General features: G+C 40.4%; 1 protein-coding gene across 1 annotated transcript; it reads left to right on the top strand.

Annotated features, from left to right (window-relative positions):
- Nucleotides 1-1,408: 1,408 nt before the first annotated feature.
- On the top strand, nucleotides 1,409-8,581 carry SDHAF4 (succinate dehydrogenase complex assembly factor 4). Its single transcript, XM_063125004.1, has 3 exons — nucleotides 1,409-1,525; nucleotides 4,874-5,026; nucleotides 7,775-8,581. Exons 1-3 carry the CDS (start codon nucleotides 1,465-1,467, stop codon nucleotides 7,882-7,884), a joined length of 324 nt encoding a protein of 107 aa, XP_062981074.1. The 5' UTR covers nucleotides 1,409-1,464; the 3' UTR covers nucleotides 7,885-8,581.
- Nucleotides 8,582-13,984: the final 5,403 nt, after the last annotated feature.

The raw sequence follows: 13,984 nt of genomic DNA, 5'->3' as shown, positions 1-13,984 counted from the left end.
TCTTGAGTAAAAATTGCCTTAGCCATAGACGCTTTATTGCCAATGTCAAAAGATTCCTTATAAGTGGGTGTAAGTCTTGTTAGAATGTGTACGAATCTAGTGAGAGCACATCACGTAACAGCAGCGTGATCCATTGTATGGGTACTAAGTGTTGCTTGAGCTGACAGGAACCTGCTTCCTTCAACCCTAGCCTTAACGCTATAAAGAAAGCTGGCGAACTTAGAGCTTTATCACACCAATCTTATACTGTGCAATCACTATGAATTGCATGCAAAGGATTCCAAAGTTTTCCACCTTATAATCTGTTTTCGTTGTGAAGTACTCCCATGCATCCTGCTTTAATTGCGCTTCTTAACCAAAAGAAGTGCAATATTTTGCTACTAGTTTTAGAGTGTATCATTTGTTTTCCGAGTGGCCACTGGGGCGCAGGAGCAGGATTTGAAGAAAAATTAAACAAATGCTTACACCTGCGTAAGCTTTAACAAAGGTCCGCATAGTTAAAGCAATGGTATTTCCCGTAGTAACCTATGGCTGCGAGAGCTGGACCATAAGGAAATCTGAGCGAAGGAAGATAGATGCTTTTGAACTGTGGTGTTGGAGGAAAATTCTGAGAGTGCCTTGGACTGCAAGAAGATCAAACCAGTCCATACTCCAGGAAATAAAGCCAGACTGCTCACTTGAGGGAATGGTATTAAAGGCGAAACTGAAGTACTTTGGCAGGATACCCTGGAGAAGAGGCTGATGCTAGGGAAAGTGGAAGGCAAAAGGAAGAGGGGCCGACCAAGGGCAAGATGGATGGATGATATTCTGGAGGTGACAGACTTGACCTTGGGGGAGCTAGGGGTGGCAACGGCCGGGCTGGTCCATGAAGTCACGAGTCGGAAACGACTGAACGAATAAACAACAATAGATATTAAGGAGAGCTTTAAGCACACCTTGGGTCAGCCTTTGATTCTTTTAATGATTTTTTTTACATTTCCCCTCTTAAACCCATTTCCTGGAATGCAAAGGATCTAGCTGCCTGGTAGCAGCAGCAAGAATAACAGCGACAGCTTAGCGCTGTACGGGATAATTCGAGGGAAACAGGTAGGTGGGATGAAGCTCTTATTCTCCCTAGAGCGAGAAAGATCCGCTCCCTCTGCTTCACTCGGTTCCTCTTTCGGAACCCTTTCAAATCCCTTGCCCGAAGGGGATCAGGAATCCTATCTACTTTATCCTCAGGACAAATGAAGGACAGTCGCGCCCCTCCCCAATCTTAAAGTTGCAATTCGAACTAGCAAACCCCGCGTTCTAAATGTTGCCGGAAAGCTTTATGAGTCACTGCAGCTTCGTTGAATCCAGTATGACGCGAAAAGGGGCTGAGTCCAGAGGCGGCGCTTATTGGCATAATCCCGCCTGCTACACTGCATAGCCTGGGACCTCGGGAGCCGCGTCCGAGCAGACTAGGCCTGGTCCAGCCAGGCAATGGCTCTGAGACTGTCGTTCGACTTGGGCCGCTCTTTAGTCCCCGTAGTGGGACAAACCAGTAAGCGGGTGCAGGAGGTTGGAGGCGGGAGGACTGCAGGGGGTGGGCGTGTGTGAGAGAAGGCTGCAGTAATGTTTTGGCCCGTCCTCTTGTAGCAGGGTCATCTGGCGCAGGGTCAGCCCAGCCTGAGGCGAGACCGTGTTCTGGTTGAACTGGGAGTTAGCTAAAGCCGGATTATGAGTGGTTCGGTTGCAGCAAATGCGGATCCGGCGCTGCTGCTGCTACCACAAGCCCCCACCCACTCTGCCTTCCCGCGTTCTAGCGGCTGCCCCTCCTTCTAAACTTGCGGGGCTATCCACGGACTCCTCCGTTTACAGCTGAAGCTGCGTATTGTTTCTGCTCCTCGCCTTGGCTGAGAGGCGGGAGAGAGGGGGGCTCCACGGCGGGAAGGTCTAGAAATAGGAAAACACGAGGGAGAAGCGGCGGGGGCCTTGCTTGCGCTCCTCCCCGCATGACAAGCAACCGGGTGCCTGTAAACAGCTCTGACTCGGGAGAGGAGGTGAGAGAGGAAGAGGACTAGAACCAGAGAGCACTGAGGATGGGGGTTGGTGTTTTATATTACCTTTTTGTTTTGTTTCTCCCACTTACAATACAGTTCTATAGATGTCTACTTAGATTTAAAAGCCACTTAGCTTAAATGGAGTTTGCTCACAGGCAAGTCAGTGCGTAGATTGCAGCTTTAGTTTGCTTCCCTTAATGGTCAAAGTCTCCTTGACCATTAGCTTTTCAGTAGCTTTTGCAGCCTCCCCCCTCCCGAAAAGAATATTGCAACCAGCTTCTGCCCTTTCATTTCATTAGCTGGTGCAAGAAATCGCTTTGTAAATTGGACTGAAGTGGAGAAACTGGACACAACAATTAGGAGTGGATTTTTTGTGGGATCAAAAGCAAATCATTGGCTCAGTGAGCATATACTCAGAAGCACCCCATCCCTTAATTCCTTGCCTATGCCAGGAAAAGTGGGAGGAAAGAATTGGGGTGTGTAGTGTTGTTGGTTTTTCTAAGAACTTCTGGAAGGAAATCCAGGAGTAGAACAGAACATGTACTCTCTTGTACATTTTGTTAATGATGAAGCACTCTGCACATGCACAGGCACATATGCCCACAGTGGTTCTTTTAAGGCTATGGAGAGGGAACAGGGTGCAGTTTTCCAGGAGAAGTCACTTTTGGTGCAAATGCTCAGCCTCTTTCTGGCTCACCTGCACCTTATCGCTATCCTTTGCACCCATTCTCTCAGACCTCATATTAATAAATATCTTCAAACCTTAGTAATTTTCAGAATGATTATGGTATTGGTAACAGTGTTTAGTTCTTATAGTAAGCTTCCCAGTAACTATCCTGGTTTTGTTTTGATTTAACTTCTAAGGCTGCCATTTGTATGCACACTTACTTGAGTGAGCAAAAAAATGCCTAGGAACAGGCTATTTGTCTCATTGAAGAATGGGCTCACGTTCTATTCTATGCTCAATTACTTGCCTGAGAAAATGGGAGTCTCAGTTTTTGCTATTTCTAAAATGGGACTGTGTGATTAAGAATATGAACAGAATTTAAATTGCAAATATGTTCAGCTAGTTCTGTATAATACAGATCATTCTAGCATATGGCTTATGAGACAGAATAGATAATTGGCTTTGCCCCCTACCCATGCCGCCATTTTGGGTCTTGCTTCAATTGGTGTATACCAGTTCTTCTTGTTGTTGTTTAAATATACGTGTTCATTTGGTGGCAAGGGAACTGCTCCAATGCCTCCAGCCTTGACATTCAGCAATGGGCGAAGGTGTTTTTTTTTAAAAAAAATGGTATAATTTGAGATGGACAGCTAAGGGATGGGGGGTGAGGACACCAAGAGGATGAATTCTTGTATGGATTGGAGGGTCATTTCCATAAATACCTTGCCCATGGTGTTACAATTGAGTAGTGAACTTGTAGCTGCCCATCTCCTGGTCCCACCTTGCAGTTCTAAGCTGTTCCAGGAGGTGGTGAGCCATAACCTTGCCCTTCTTTCTGTCCCTGAGGCTTATTTAATAGTCCTAGAACTGATGGAAATCAACAGATTTTCCCAGTATGATCATGAGCAATGGGTAAATCTGCACCAATTTTAAAATTTCTGTCATTTGTGCAAAGAGGCACTGATGGGAAAGAAAAGGTAGCAACTCTTAAGCTTATCACATCTGTGGCATGTCAGACCATTCATATGCAGCACAAACCAACACTAATTCTTTGATATTTTTAGTGTCCAGATTCACACTAAAGGGGAAGCTGAGAATCTGTGCCGCTCTTTAACAAGCCCTATACCGTATTTCTTCGATTCTAAGACGCCATCGATTGTAAGACGCACACTAATGTCAGTACCACCAGCAGAAAAAAAGCTTTGATTCTAAGAAATAATAAACGCACCCCATTTTTAGAGATATTTATATGGGGGGGGGGAAGTGTGTCTTAGAATCGAAGAAATACGGTATATAGTACGTAGTGACTCCTCAGTTCTCAGAATCTGATTTGGTTGTTTGTATCATGTAAAGTTTGGTTGTTGGTGTGTTCCTCCCCCTATTTGTGACTTTCTATGGTCGTTTATCCATGGTCACCTAGTGTAGATAAGGTACTCCTTATACACATAACCACGTTTTTGTACTTGAACCCAGGATGGTCATAAAATGCAGAACAAGTGTTTTCCCACTCTTTTAGTGTATAACTGGGGCTGGTGTGGTTATGGGCCAGGTTGGTAATTGTGCATGTAGTACCAGGTGATAGTGGTTTTATTCCAGATTTATTAATCTATGGTAAAAGGGCTGATGTGTTAATGCTGGGCCCCAGATTCAATCCCTGACATCTCCAGTTAAAGTCTTTTAAGTAGTTAGGACTGAGAAAGACCCCTTCCTGATAACTTGGAGATCTGTTGCCAGTTGAAATAGATAATCCTGGGCTAAATGGACTAATTGTTAGCTTCATATACTCACAATTTAGGGGAAACAAATTTCCCTCCAGAGCTATTAATAATTTTTGAAGTCCTTATATGTTTAAACTAGATTACGGTTTATATGTTTAAACCGTAATCTATTTGCTTATGGGGGGGGGTAGGAGAAAATTATCTATGGTAGGTTTTATTTATGAATGATGTATCTGCACACCATAGAGTAGATTGACTTGCTCATAGCTGTCTAGATGAACACGCTAATAGCAAGCTTTCACATGGGTGTTGTATTCTTTTCTGTATCTATCTAAATCTAGATTTGTACTGGACTTTCTGTTACAGTACTTCACCTTTTTGTTCATCTATATTGATTTCAACTTTGGAAAAAGAGGCATCCTGTGAACATCTTTCTTAATTTGATTTATGTTTGATTATAATAGGGCCAGTTTTTCTGCACAGCTCTTTGGGAAGTACTAACGTTAGCACAGAAGGAAATGCTGCATTTACCAAGCAACCTCTTAAGAAACCAAAATTGCCGGTAGGCCGTTTTGATGAGTCAGAAGCATCTAGTACAGAGAAGGAGCCATTAGAAAGTAAGTGTCTATGAATGTGTAAAATATAAAAATGAACATTTGGGAAATGGTACTAAGTTAGACACAACTCTGAGATGCTATAACTCTCAAGTCATGTAGTAATGGCAAGCACGCAATGCACGAAGAACTTCAGCTGGATATATTTAGACCCTACTACATTCATTTTTAATAGTTATTAGTATCTCTTTGTTATCCAGGATTTACAAACATAACTAAAAATAGCATACTTTACTTCATGTGTCTGTATCAGGGCTCTGAGACATTGTGTACTTGATATAGTTTGGATACTAAATTCACTGACACTCATAGCAGGACAGATGTTTTTCAGTTTGCTAATGTGAAAACCTGTGGGGGGTTGTTGAACTTACGTATAAGGCCTTTGCTAGACCTACCAGTAAATCCGTGCCCGATGAGGGGAGACCTCGCGATGCAAGTATCGCGGGATGTCGCCCTAGTCTACACGTCAGGCACGACGAGCTCAAAGAGAGATCCGTTGCGTCTGCCTTTTTTTTTTTTTTAAGGAATGAAGCGCACAAACGCTCATGCGCCAAGGTAAGTGTTGTTGTTGTTTTAAAAAAATATATGGGTTTCCCCGCTCCCCCCACCCTGCGCCCTGTATGCGGCTCCCGGCTCCTCACAAGTAATTGCACGGAGCCAGGAAAAGCCGCAAAAATAGGCCATATGCTTGCGGTCTCAGGCTCAGCACGAGACTGCGAGAAAAAGCGAGCCTAAAGGGGTAGGCTTTATCCCGGGGCCAGGGAGGGTTGATCCCTGCCTGAGCCCAACATCACCTGTGCATCGTCTGGATGCACTGGGGCGATCCTGGGTATCAGTCCGGGATAACCCTTGGTCTAGCAAAGGCCGAAGGATCATTTCTTCAGCTGAACTAACCCTATTTTAAAAGTAAGATCAACCATTCAGTTTTTTCACCCATTGCATCTATGTTTCCCTCTGCACTGCTGTGTCTTTTTATTATGGCCAGCTCTACCTTGTGTCAAATCATGATGATCCTGTCATCATAATGCTGTATCCCTCTTGCACGTGTATACCTTGTAGCACACACAATGGCTAGATCTATACTATGGCTTTATAACAGTATTGAAGGTGCACAGATAACATGCAACACAATCCACATTCCATATACCACTTCCATAGTGTTATATCCTGCTTTTTAGTCCACATTTGTAATGATTTGACACAAGGTGTTGATCTGGCCAATGACATTTGTTGTGGTATTTTGGATAATGTGGAATAAAGAGTAGGATATAACACTATGAAAGCGGTATAAGAAACATGTAATGTTTCCCAACAGTTATCAGTGCACTTCAATACTGCTATAAAGCAGTTGTGTAAATCTCGCCTATGTTATCTTTTAAGTAAACTGAGCTTCAGCACTGTGTCTCATAAAATCATAACTACTTCACACCTTTCAGCAGTTTTTCTTATAGTTTCTAAATATATTTTTAGTTGTTAACATGTTATATAATTGTATCCCGAGACGGTGATATTTTACAGTATATATAAACCCTTAGGTTTATTTGGTCTTATTTCGTATCAAGGTAAAACAAATACTATGTACTCAACTTTATGTTGGGGTAAATTACTTGGTGGAAATAATCCTCAGTTTATGGCCTTTTAATATTAAGTTGCTTTCAAAATTGCTGTCCCATTGAGGTATAGCAAAATATTTGGTCCAGATCTTTTCTTTCCCTGCTCCTCCTACCATAAGTGGGTGTGTTATGCAGGCATGGTGTCATGGAGAGAAAGGAATGAGATGTGATTGATAGTAACATTTACATATAATCCATAAGTCTATATCTGAATGGGTCAACCTTCCTTAAATTATGTGGTAGGGGAAATAAATGTGACTATCCTTGGATTATCTTTGTTTTACCTGACATACCATGACAATATCCTAATTCTGGGCACAATTGGTAAAGCAGTTTATGTTGCTGCATGAATTTCACAAGTATGTTTCTATAAATATTCAATCACCCAAGTCTTTTATTAACAGTCTTCCATTTGGAGCCAGCAAAAGCTACACTCTTGTTCTTTAACTCTTTAGGGCACTGCATCTTCTGCCAAGAGGGGGGAGAGAGAGAATTTTGATTTCTGATTGAAATACTGCCATTTGCTTTGAATCTTCTGTAGCCTGTTATGATACCATTTACCTGCCTATTATGTCAGCTAGGGCAAGTATTAGAAGCTAAGCCAATGTTTTGCTCTGTTTATTCCCTTTACTGCAATTCTGAGTCCTTTGTGTTTGTTAACAAACCCAAGTTTTTGAGATAAGTAAATTGATATGTTCTGATATTGGGGGAGTGATGTTACCTCACATTAATGTGTTGGTCTTCTCGGCCTAGTTACTGCAAAAATGTATGGTAACTCTTTAGGGGAGTTGGGTGGATAGAAACCAAAAGCTGTCAGCTTTGTAACTAGAGTATCCCATTTAGATCATTCCTCTTGTTCTTTAACCCTTTAGGGCACAAACATATGTGTAGGATTGCTCCCTAAGTTGATCATAATGTAGCTATTGATTTATTGGTATTCCTCATGGTAGATTTGATCCCAGAGCTAACACTGAATGAAGTAGGCAACCAACTAATTTGCGACCTTCTAGTGCCACAGTAAAGAGAAGGGTAAGGACTCTCCAAAGGATTCCAGGAACAGCACATATTGTAACACTACGAGTCTGATGGTTGAGCAGAACTGTCTGTTTATTAGCATTTTGCTGTACTTTCTTTGTAGAATTTCCAGATGACATCAATCCTGTTACTAAAGAGAAGGGAGGACCCAAAGGCCCTGAACCTACGCGTTATGGAGACTGGGAACGGAAAGGACGTTGTATTGATTTTTAAAGGGCCCCATACTTTAACATTACTGATATTTGGATAGAGGTAAAACTGATGAAGAAATATCACCCAGATGAGGCAAACTTCCTTTCTGCTTTTATGTGCAGTAAAGTGCCATATTTCCAGGATTTATTTAATTACATTTGAGAGGGATACTTTCTGGGGATAAATATATGTTAAGGTACAATGGTGTGTTTGCCTTCTTTGACTAACCTTGGAGGAAGTCCTGTGGGATTTAACTCTATGTAAGACTTTAAAGACTGATCCATGTGACCAAACCTTTTCAGTAATGCAGATTGCAGAGTTAATGTCAAATAAAATCTATGTTTGTTACTTACAGTCTAATGTGAGGTAAAGCAATTGATTGACTGCTCTCTTTATAGTGTTATGAAGCAGGTAACATTTCCCACTTAATGGGTAAAACACAGTTTAGGCATCTGATGGAGGAAATTGCTGCTATTCATCTGACTATAAAGCATTTTCAAGTGCCACGTTTATACCATTTTTAGATGTTTGAACTGAACACACTGAATACTGTGCAATGGTATTCCCTGAATATTATCCACAATTCATATTTACGTACTTTTTCATTTTAGATTGTTAATTGTTTAACCAGTAATTTATTGTGATTCTCCTACCCCTAATATATTTTTCCATTGGTCCCAATGCTGAATAAATTGCTTTTCCGTCTCTCTGGAAGAAATTATCTGGATTGTGGTGTCATTTTCTTTGGCTGGGCTGTGACTTTTATTTAAATAAGTGTCTTCTTGTCAAAATTATTAGCTTGTTTATTTATAAATGCAAACCAGAAATGTATATTTTTGAGGAGGAAGTACACCCAGGTTTTAGTACTTATCAAAAATATTCTTGCTGGTTTGTATTCTGTTGTGCTAGTGAAAACCCTAATCATTTTGGTGGAAATGTATTTTTAAAACAATCTCACCAAAATAGAATTAGGGGAAGTATTATAATTTTTGGAATACTCAAAATGTTTTTTTATCCTTTTTTGTTAAAAATGAAAACTTTCTGATGAAAATCTTTTGAACAACAATGTTCTGAAATCTTGAGAAATCATCTTCCCGCAATATCATTTTTTAGACTTTTCCCATTGCTACCTATGAATGTGCCAGGTTTCACCTTCATAAAAGGATATTACGTACATTGCCACGAATTGTGTATACAAAACAAGCAGCTATTGATATGATACACGTTTCTGTTTGAAAACTCAGTGTATTGTTTTCAGACTAATAAATTAATGGCCCTTACTCCCTTTTCTCTCTGGGAAAGAGCAATTAGGGAGGAAGTCATAGAAACAGAAATTTCTCTCTGCTATGGTGTTGAAGTACAAAGTGAGGTGCAATACCACTAAGCAAGCTATTTTGTACTTGCTTAATTTCTGTAAGATTAATCTTCTGTAAGATTAATTTCTGCAGCTGTCAAAACACACACACGTGTGTATGTGTATGTCATTTGAGCAAAGACTTTTTGAAGATCATATTCCTTATTATGTAAATCGGATTCCTTTCTATCCTAACAGAAAACCCCAATAAATATATTTCTTATGATGCAGCATGTTTTTTAGTATAGTAGACTGTTCTAGTTTCTCTTTGCTATAGTATGCTCTAATTCCAATGGATTTAAGATGTAAATAATGAAAGCTGTCATTAAAATTATCACCCTTTTAATTTAAGCGAAGCAGTTTTGACATGCCCAGGCAGAGTAGGCCGGGTTACTACATTAATGTGGTTGGTTTGTTGCGATTTTGAAAAGTGATCTTCAGTGTTTGTTTAAAAAATCAAACACATCTAACTCTGAAATGGCCACTGTCAGATAATTTATCTTTCGGACATCACCACCCTGAATCAACCATCTTGGTGTTAGCTCCTAGTCTGGGCCTTTGCTGTTAGCTGCAGCTTTTTGGAAACGCAAGAGGGGCTAAGGAATTGCCAACATGTTGTGCCCTCGGATCCAAGCGGACAACTGAAATTGGTAGGAGTATCACAAATCTATGCATAATATTATTAGAGCCCTGAATGACTGGGTCAAGAGAGAAAAGGAATGGTCCTTATGGATTTTCTAAAGGATGCTACTGAATCCTAAAAAAGCATGGATAACTTTTTGAAGGAGCAGATTTGAGATAAAAACCCAGAAGGAATGGTTTACAAAGAATGCTAAACATATAAAAGATATCCTTCAGGGAATGATAAAATGCCTTGTGAAAGAGAGCGAAATAGTCTTAACACTGAATTAGATAGATTACATAACGATTACATAGATGCTAGAGGAGGAGGAGGCTTACAGAGCCCATGCTGTTCTAGCAAATGTGAGTTGATAGACGGGAAAGAGATAATTTGAGACGGCATATCTGTTACAGCATTGACTTTGGCACAGTCTTAGTAGAAAGAAAGCAAGAATTAATGGCGTGAAGAAAGCTTACTGTACCTCTTCTAAGTGGACAGATCGGTCTCTAAGGCTACATGTCAGTCACTCTAAAGACCAGAGCAGGATCTACACTACTGCTTTATAACTGTTTATAACAGTTTTGACAAGTGTTTGGGCCCAGGACACATTATATATACCATTTCAAAGTGTTTTATCCTGCTTGGTGTATATCTGGCCCAGGAAATTATGGGCAGGAATTTAGACTGCCATTATTCAAAATGCCCCAGAGAATTTTGGAGACATCAAAGCCTTTTGAAAGGTATGGGTCATATGCCAAGAGATAACTGGAAGCTTTTAATTAGAGATTTAGGGGATGGTGGTTTGATGACAGATGATGACTAGGCTATGGTAGTGTAGTCAACAGGGCATCTAATCATATTTAGTGGGATACAAATGAGATCTGCAACTAAAAGTTGCAGTGTGGAGTACTCCTGTTCAAAGTCCCAATCAGTCATGCCTTCCAGGGTACTCCATTGCCCCCTCTCCCCACACCCCAGTAACAGATAAGTAGCATTCCTTGGTTTTTATCTCCATTTTTTAAAAAAAGTTTTTTCCCCCTACAAACCTTGAGGTTATCACAAATCCAATGATAACTTCCCCTTATGTATGGGTGGTGCCACTTTGATTATATAAGCAATAGAACTCACACTTGAACATCAGAAATAGAAGGAATGACTTAGATAAAACCCAGGAAATGGCAGAATTGGTACAAATTACATTTGGCAAAGGGAATTCTGTGCTTGAAACTACAAGTTTATTGCTACTGCCAGAAGAGACCCCTGGAAATATTTCAGTCAGACTCCTCCAGGTGCATAATACCTATATTGATCCTCATCTTATATAAACTGACGGTGGTCATACAGTGTTGTTGCCTAAGGGTAGATTTGCTTACAGGTGGATTTGAGAGTAGTTTTGGGCCAGATGGTACAAATCTGACTCATACAGAATTGCAGTACATTGAAATTTGTTCCATTTTGAAGAGTTATCCCTTCCCTTTGGGTCAATTAACACCAGGGCTACAACTGATCACAAAAATTGTGTAATTGTATCATGTTCTCAAATTCTCCACCATACTTCCCAGAATCTTGAATATTTGGCCATATCAATGCCAAAATACCTGAAAAAAGATGGCTGGTCCTGTACAAATGAAGGTTCACTGCTGTGACAACATGATTCGCATATTAAAGTAATGCTGGTAATGAATATATAACCCATTTAAATTGTTAGCATCTGTAGCGTAAACTAATGAGGGAACGGATTTGAAATGAGATTTAAAAAGAGCATCTTGTAGAGAGTGGCAGCTGGAAGTGGGGGAAGGCATCCTGAATGACAAGCTGCTGAGAGCTGGTTACTGTGGAGATGAGATAAATGTGAGGACAGAAAGATAGTTGCAGGAGGGCAAAGTAAGAATTGAGAGACCAAGTGACAGAGGAAAGTAGATGGAAGAAGAAAGTTCATTCGGAGTGGAATAATAAATATTTAAGCCTAGAAAGCAGATAGTGAAAGAAGTAGTGGTTAAGCAGCTGAGTGAGGACTGGTGTTGAAGAAAGGACCTTACAGTTCAACAATGTCAGGGGCTGCTATCTAAAGCCACCAAGAACTACAGGCCTGGCACCTGAGGAGAATGCTATGATGATGGTAGTGGTCGGAACATTGACACGTCTCTGCTTGTATGTGTCCATAGGAGGGTGTGGAGAGGAGGGACTAATATGAATTTGTCTAATCCCCCCCTTAAAACCATTCAAACCAGAAGGCATCACTACTACTTGTAGCAAGTTCTATAGTTTAAATGTGTGCTGTTGAAGTAGTATTTCCTTGTATCTGTCCTGAATTTCCTACCAATCAGCTTCATGGGTTGACCACAGGTACTAGTAGTATGAGAGAGGGAGAAAAATAACATAGCAAGCACAACTGTTGGAGTAGCTGGGCTAATAATAAGCACTAAGACTACATTTGCTATTATTAATAATAATAATAATAATAATAATAATAATTGCATTTTTATACCGCCCAACAGCCAAAGCTCCCTGGGCGGTTGACAAAATACTCTTAACAAATGAGAAAATAAAACCACAGAGGATATACATTTTTAAGGTAACCAGTTAGCTATCATCTGTAATAATAGTAAATTTACAGCATAATCCTATGCATGCTTACTCAGAATAAAGTCCCACTGTGTTCAGTATTATTTAATTCCTTGTAAGTGCAGTCTTAATTATACAAGGATAGAGAGTAATGATTAAATATCTCCAGGTGTTTTTGTGGAGTCAAAGAAGGATTAGAAACCATAGTTTCATGGCCATTGCCTGTCAGGCAAGTGAGCAGATCAGGGTTGTTGTTTTTTTCTTTCTTAAGGGAAATGGAAGTCTATGAGGGGAGATTTCTGTAGATAATGTCAGAAATTCTTACTTTCCTAATAGGGAAGGAGAGGGAGAGTATCCATGGCTGTTTACACTATTTTGATAATGGCATGCAAGAGAGATTTTGTTGCCATGAGGCCTTTTCCTCAGTATTTATGAAGCTACACGTTAGGTAAATTCTCTGAGGATTCAGTTGCCATGTTTTCTTCTCTTGCCACTTTAGATTTAATCAATTCTGGGTTTTGCTTTACAAACTTAACCACAAGCAAGTAGGCTCTTGTAGAAACCAATTTCTGTTTATACAAACAAAAATGTCCACTGTCCTGTCACAAGATAAACCAGGACACAAGAAAAATAGTCAGTGGCTAATCCAGGATGCACCCTTTGTTCCAGAGTAAGAAGCATTTTTAGGCTGCAACTCTATTTGCACTTTCCTGACAATCAGCCCTGTTGACGACAGTAGGACTTACTTCTGAGTAGGCACACCTAGGATTGCATTGTTAATCTCTTAAATATGGCTGGCATTTGTTTTTAATTGAGTTTTATCTGTTAGCCATTCTAACAGAGTAATCCTTAGGGATTAAAAAATGGATTATATTTAGTAAATTAAATACACAGGAATAGTCTGAAGTCTTAAGAGAGAAGAACCTGGCATCCATCAACTAAATTGTGATGAATCCTTAGAGTGCTCCAATGATGAGGAAAAACCTCCAGAGGAGGAAGAGGGAAGTTTGCAGGGGAGATTTGTATGGTTGTGTTTGTTGCTGTTCCCCTTGAACCTTTCCCTCCATTCTTCCCTTTTTGGTTTGCTCATTGTTTTCTTAGTTATGTTTAGTAATTTATATTGAACAGTTTGGTGCCAGGATATCTGAAAGACCTGCCTCCTCACCGATGAGTCTACTCAGAACCTGTGTTCATCACCTGGGGCCCTGTTATGTGTCCCACTTACTAGAGAGGTGAGAATGGAGATTCAAGACGGGCTTCTGTTTAGCAGCATTCCCAGTTGTGACAGATGATAACTAGACTGTTAGGAGTTTTTAGTGATTGATGCTGTCTACCATTCTTAACTGTATAACTAACCAAAACAAAAGTCAACATCAAAACCTTCTGCCAGCATATAAAGAGGATTCCAGTTAAATTCCCTCCCACAGCAACTAAGAAAGTTGTCTGTGTTGGGAATATTGCAACCTTGTCTGCAAATTACTGTAAGGTGGCAGCGTTACAGTTAAAATTCATGGGAATTTTGACCACAGCCAGCCTCAGGATCTCTATAGCCTACAATGTGATTTGCTGCGATTTCTTCC

The sequence above is a fragment of the Elgaria multicarinata genome, chromosome 4 (genome assembly GCF_023053635.1).
Source record: "Elgaria multicarinata webbii isolate HBS135686 ecotype San Diego chromosome 4, rElgMul1.1.pri, whole genome shotgun sequence".
Lineage (NCBI taxonomy): Eukaryota > Metazoa > Chordata > Lepidosauria > Squamata > Anguidae > Elgaria > Elgaria multicarinata.
This window is presented reverse-complemented; position numbering and strand designations above follow the sequence as displayed.

Bases quoted from the DNA above. Each gene is read 5' to 3' on its own strand.
- SDHAF4 (XM_063125004.1), top strand. From the start codon at position 1,465: ATGGCTCTGAGACTGTCGTTCGACTTGGGCCGCTCTTTAGTCCCCGTA. The intron at 1,526-4,873 runs GTAAGCGGGTGC...TGATTATAATAG, and splicing joins CCCCGTAGTGGGACAAACCA to GGCCAGTTTTTCTGCACAGC. The intron at 5,027-7,774 runs GTAAGTGTCTAT...CTTTCTTTGTAG, and splicing joins AGAGAAGGAGCCATTAGAAA to AATTTCCAGATGACATCAAT.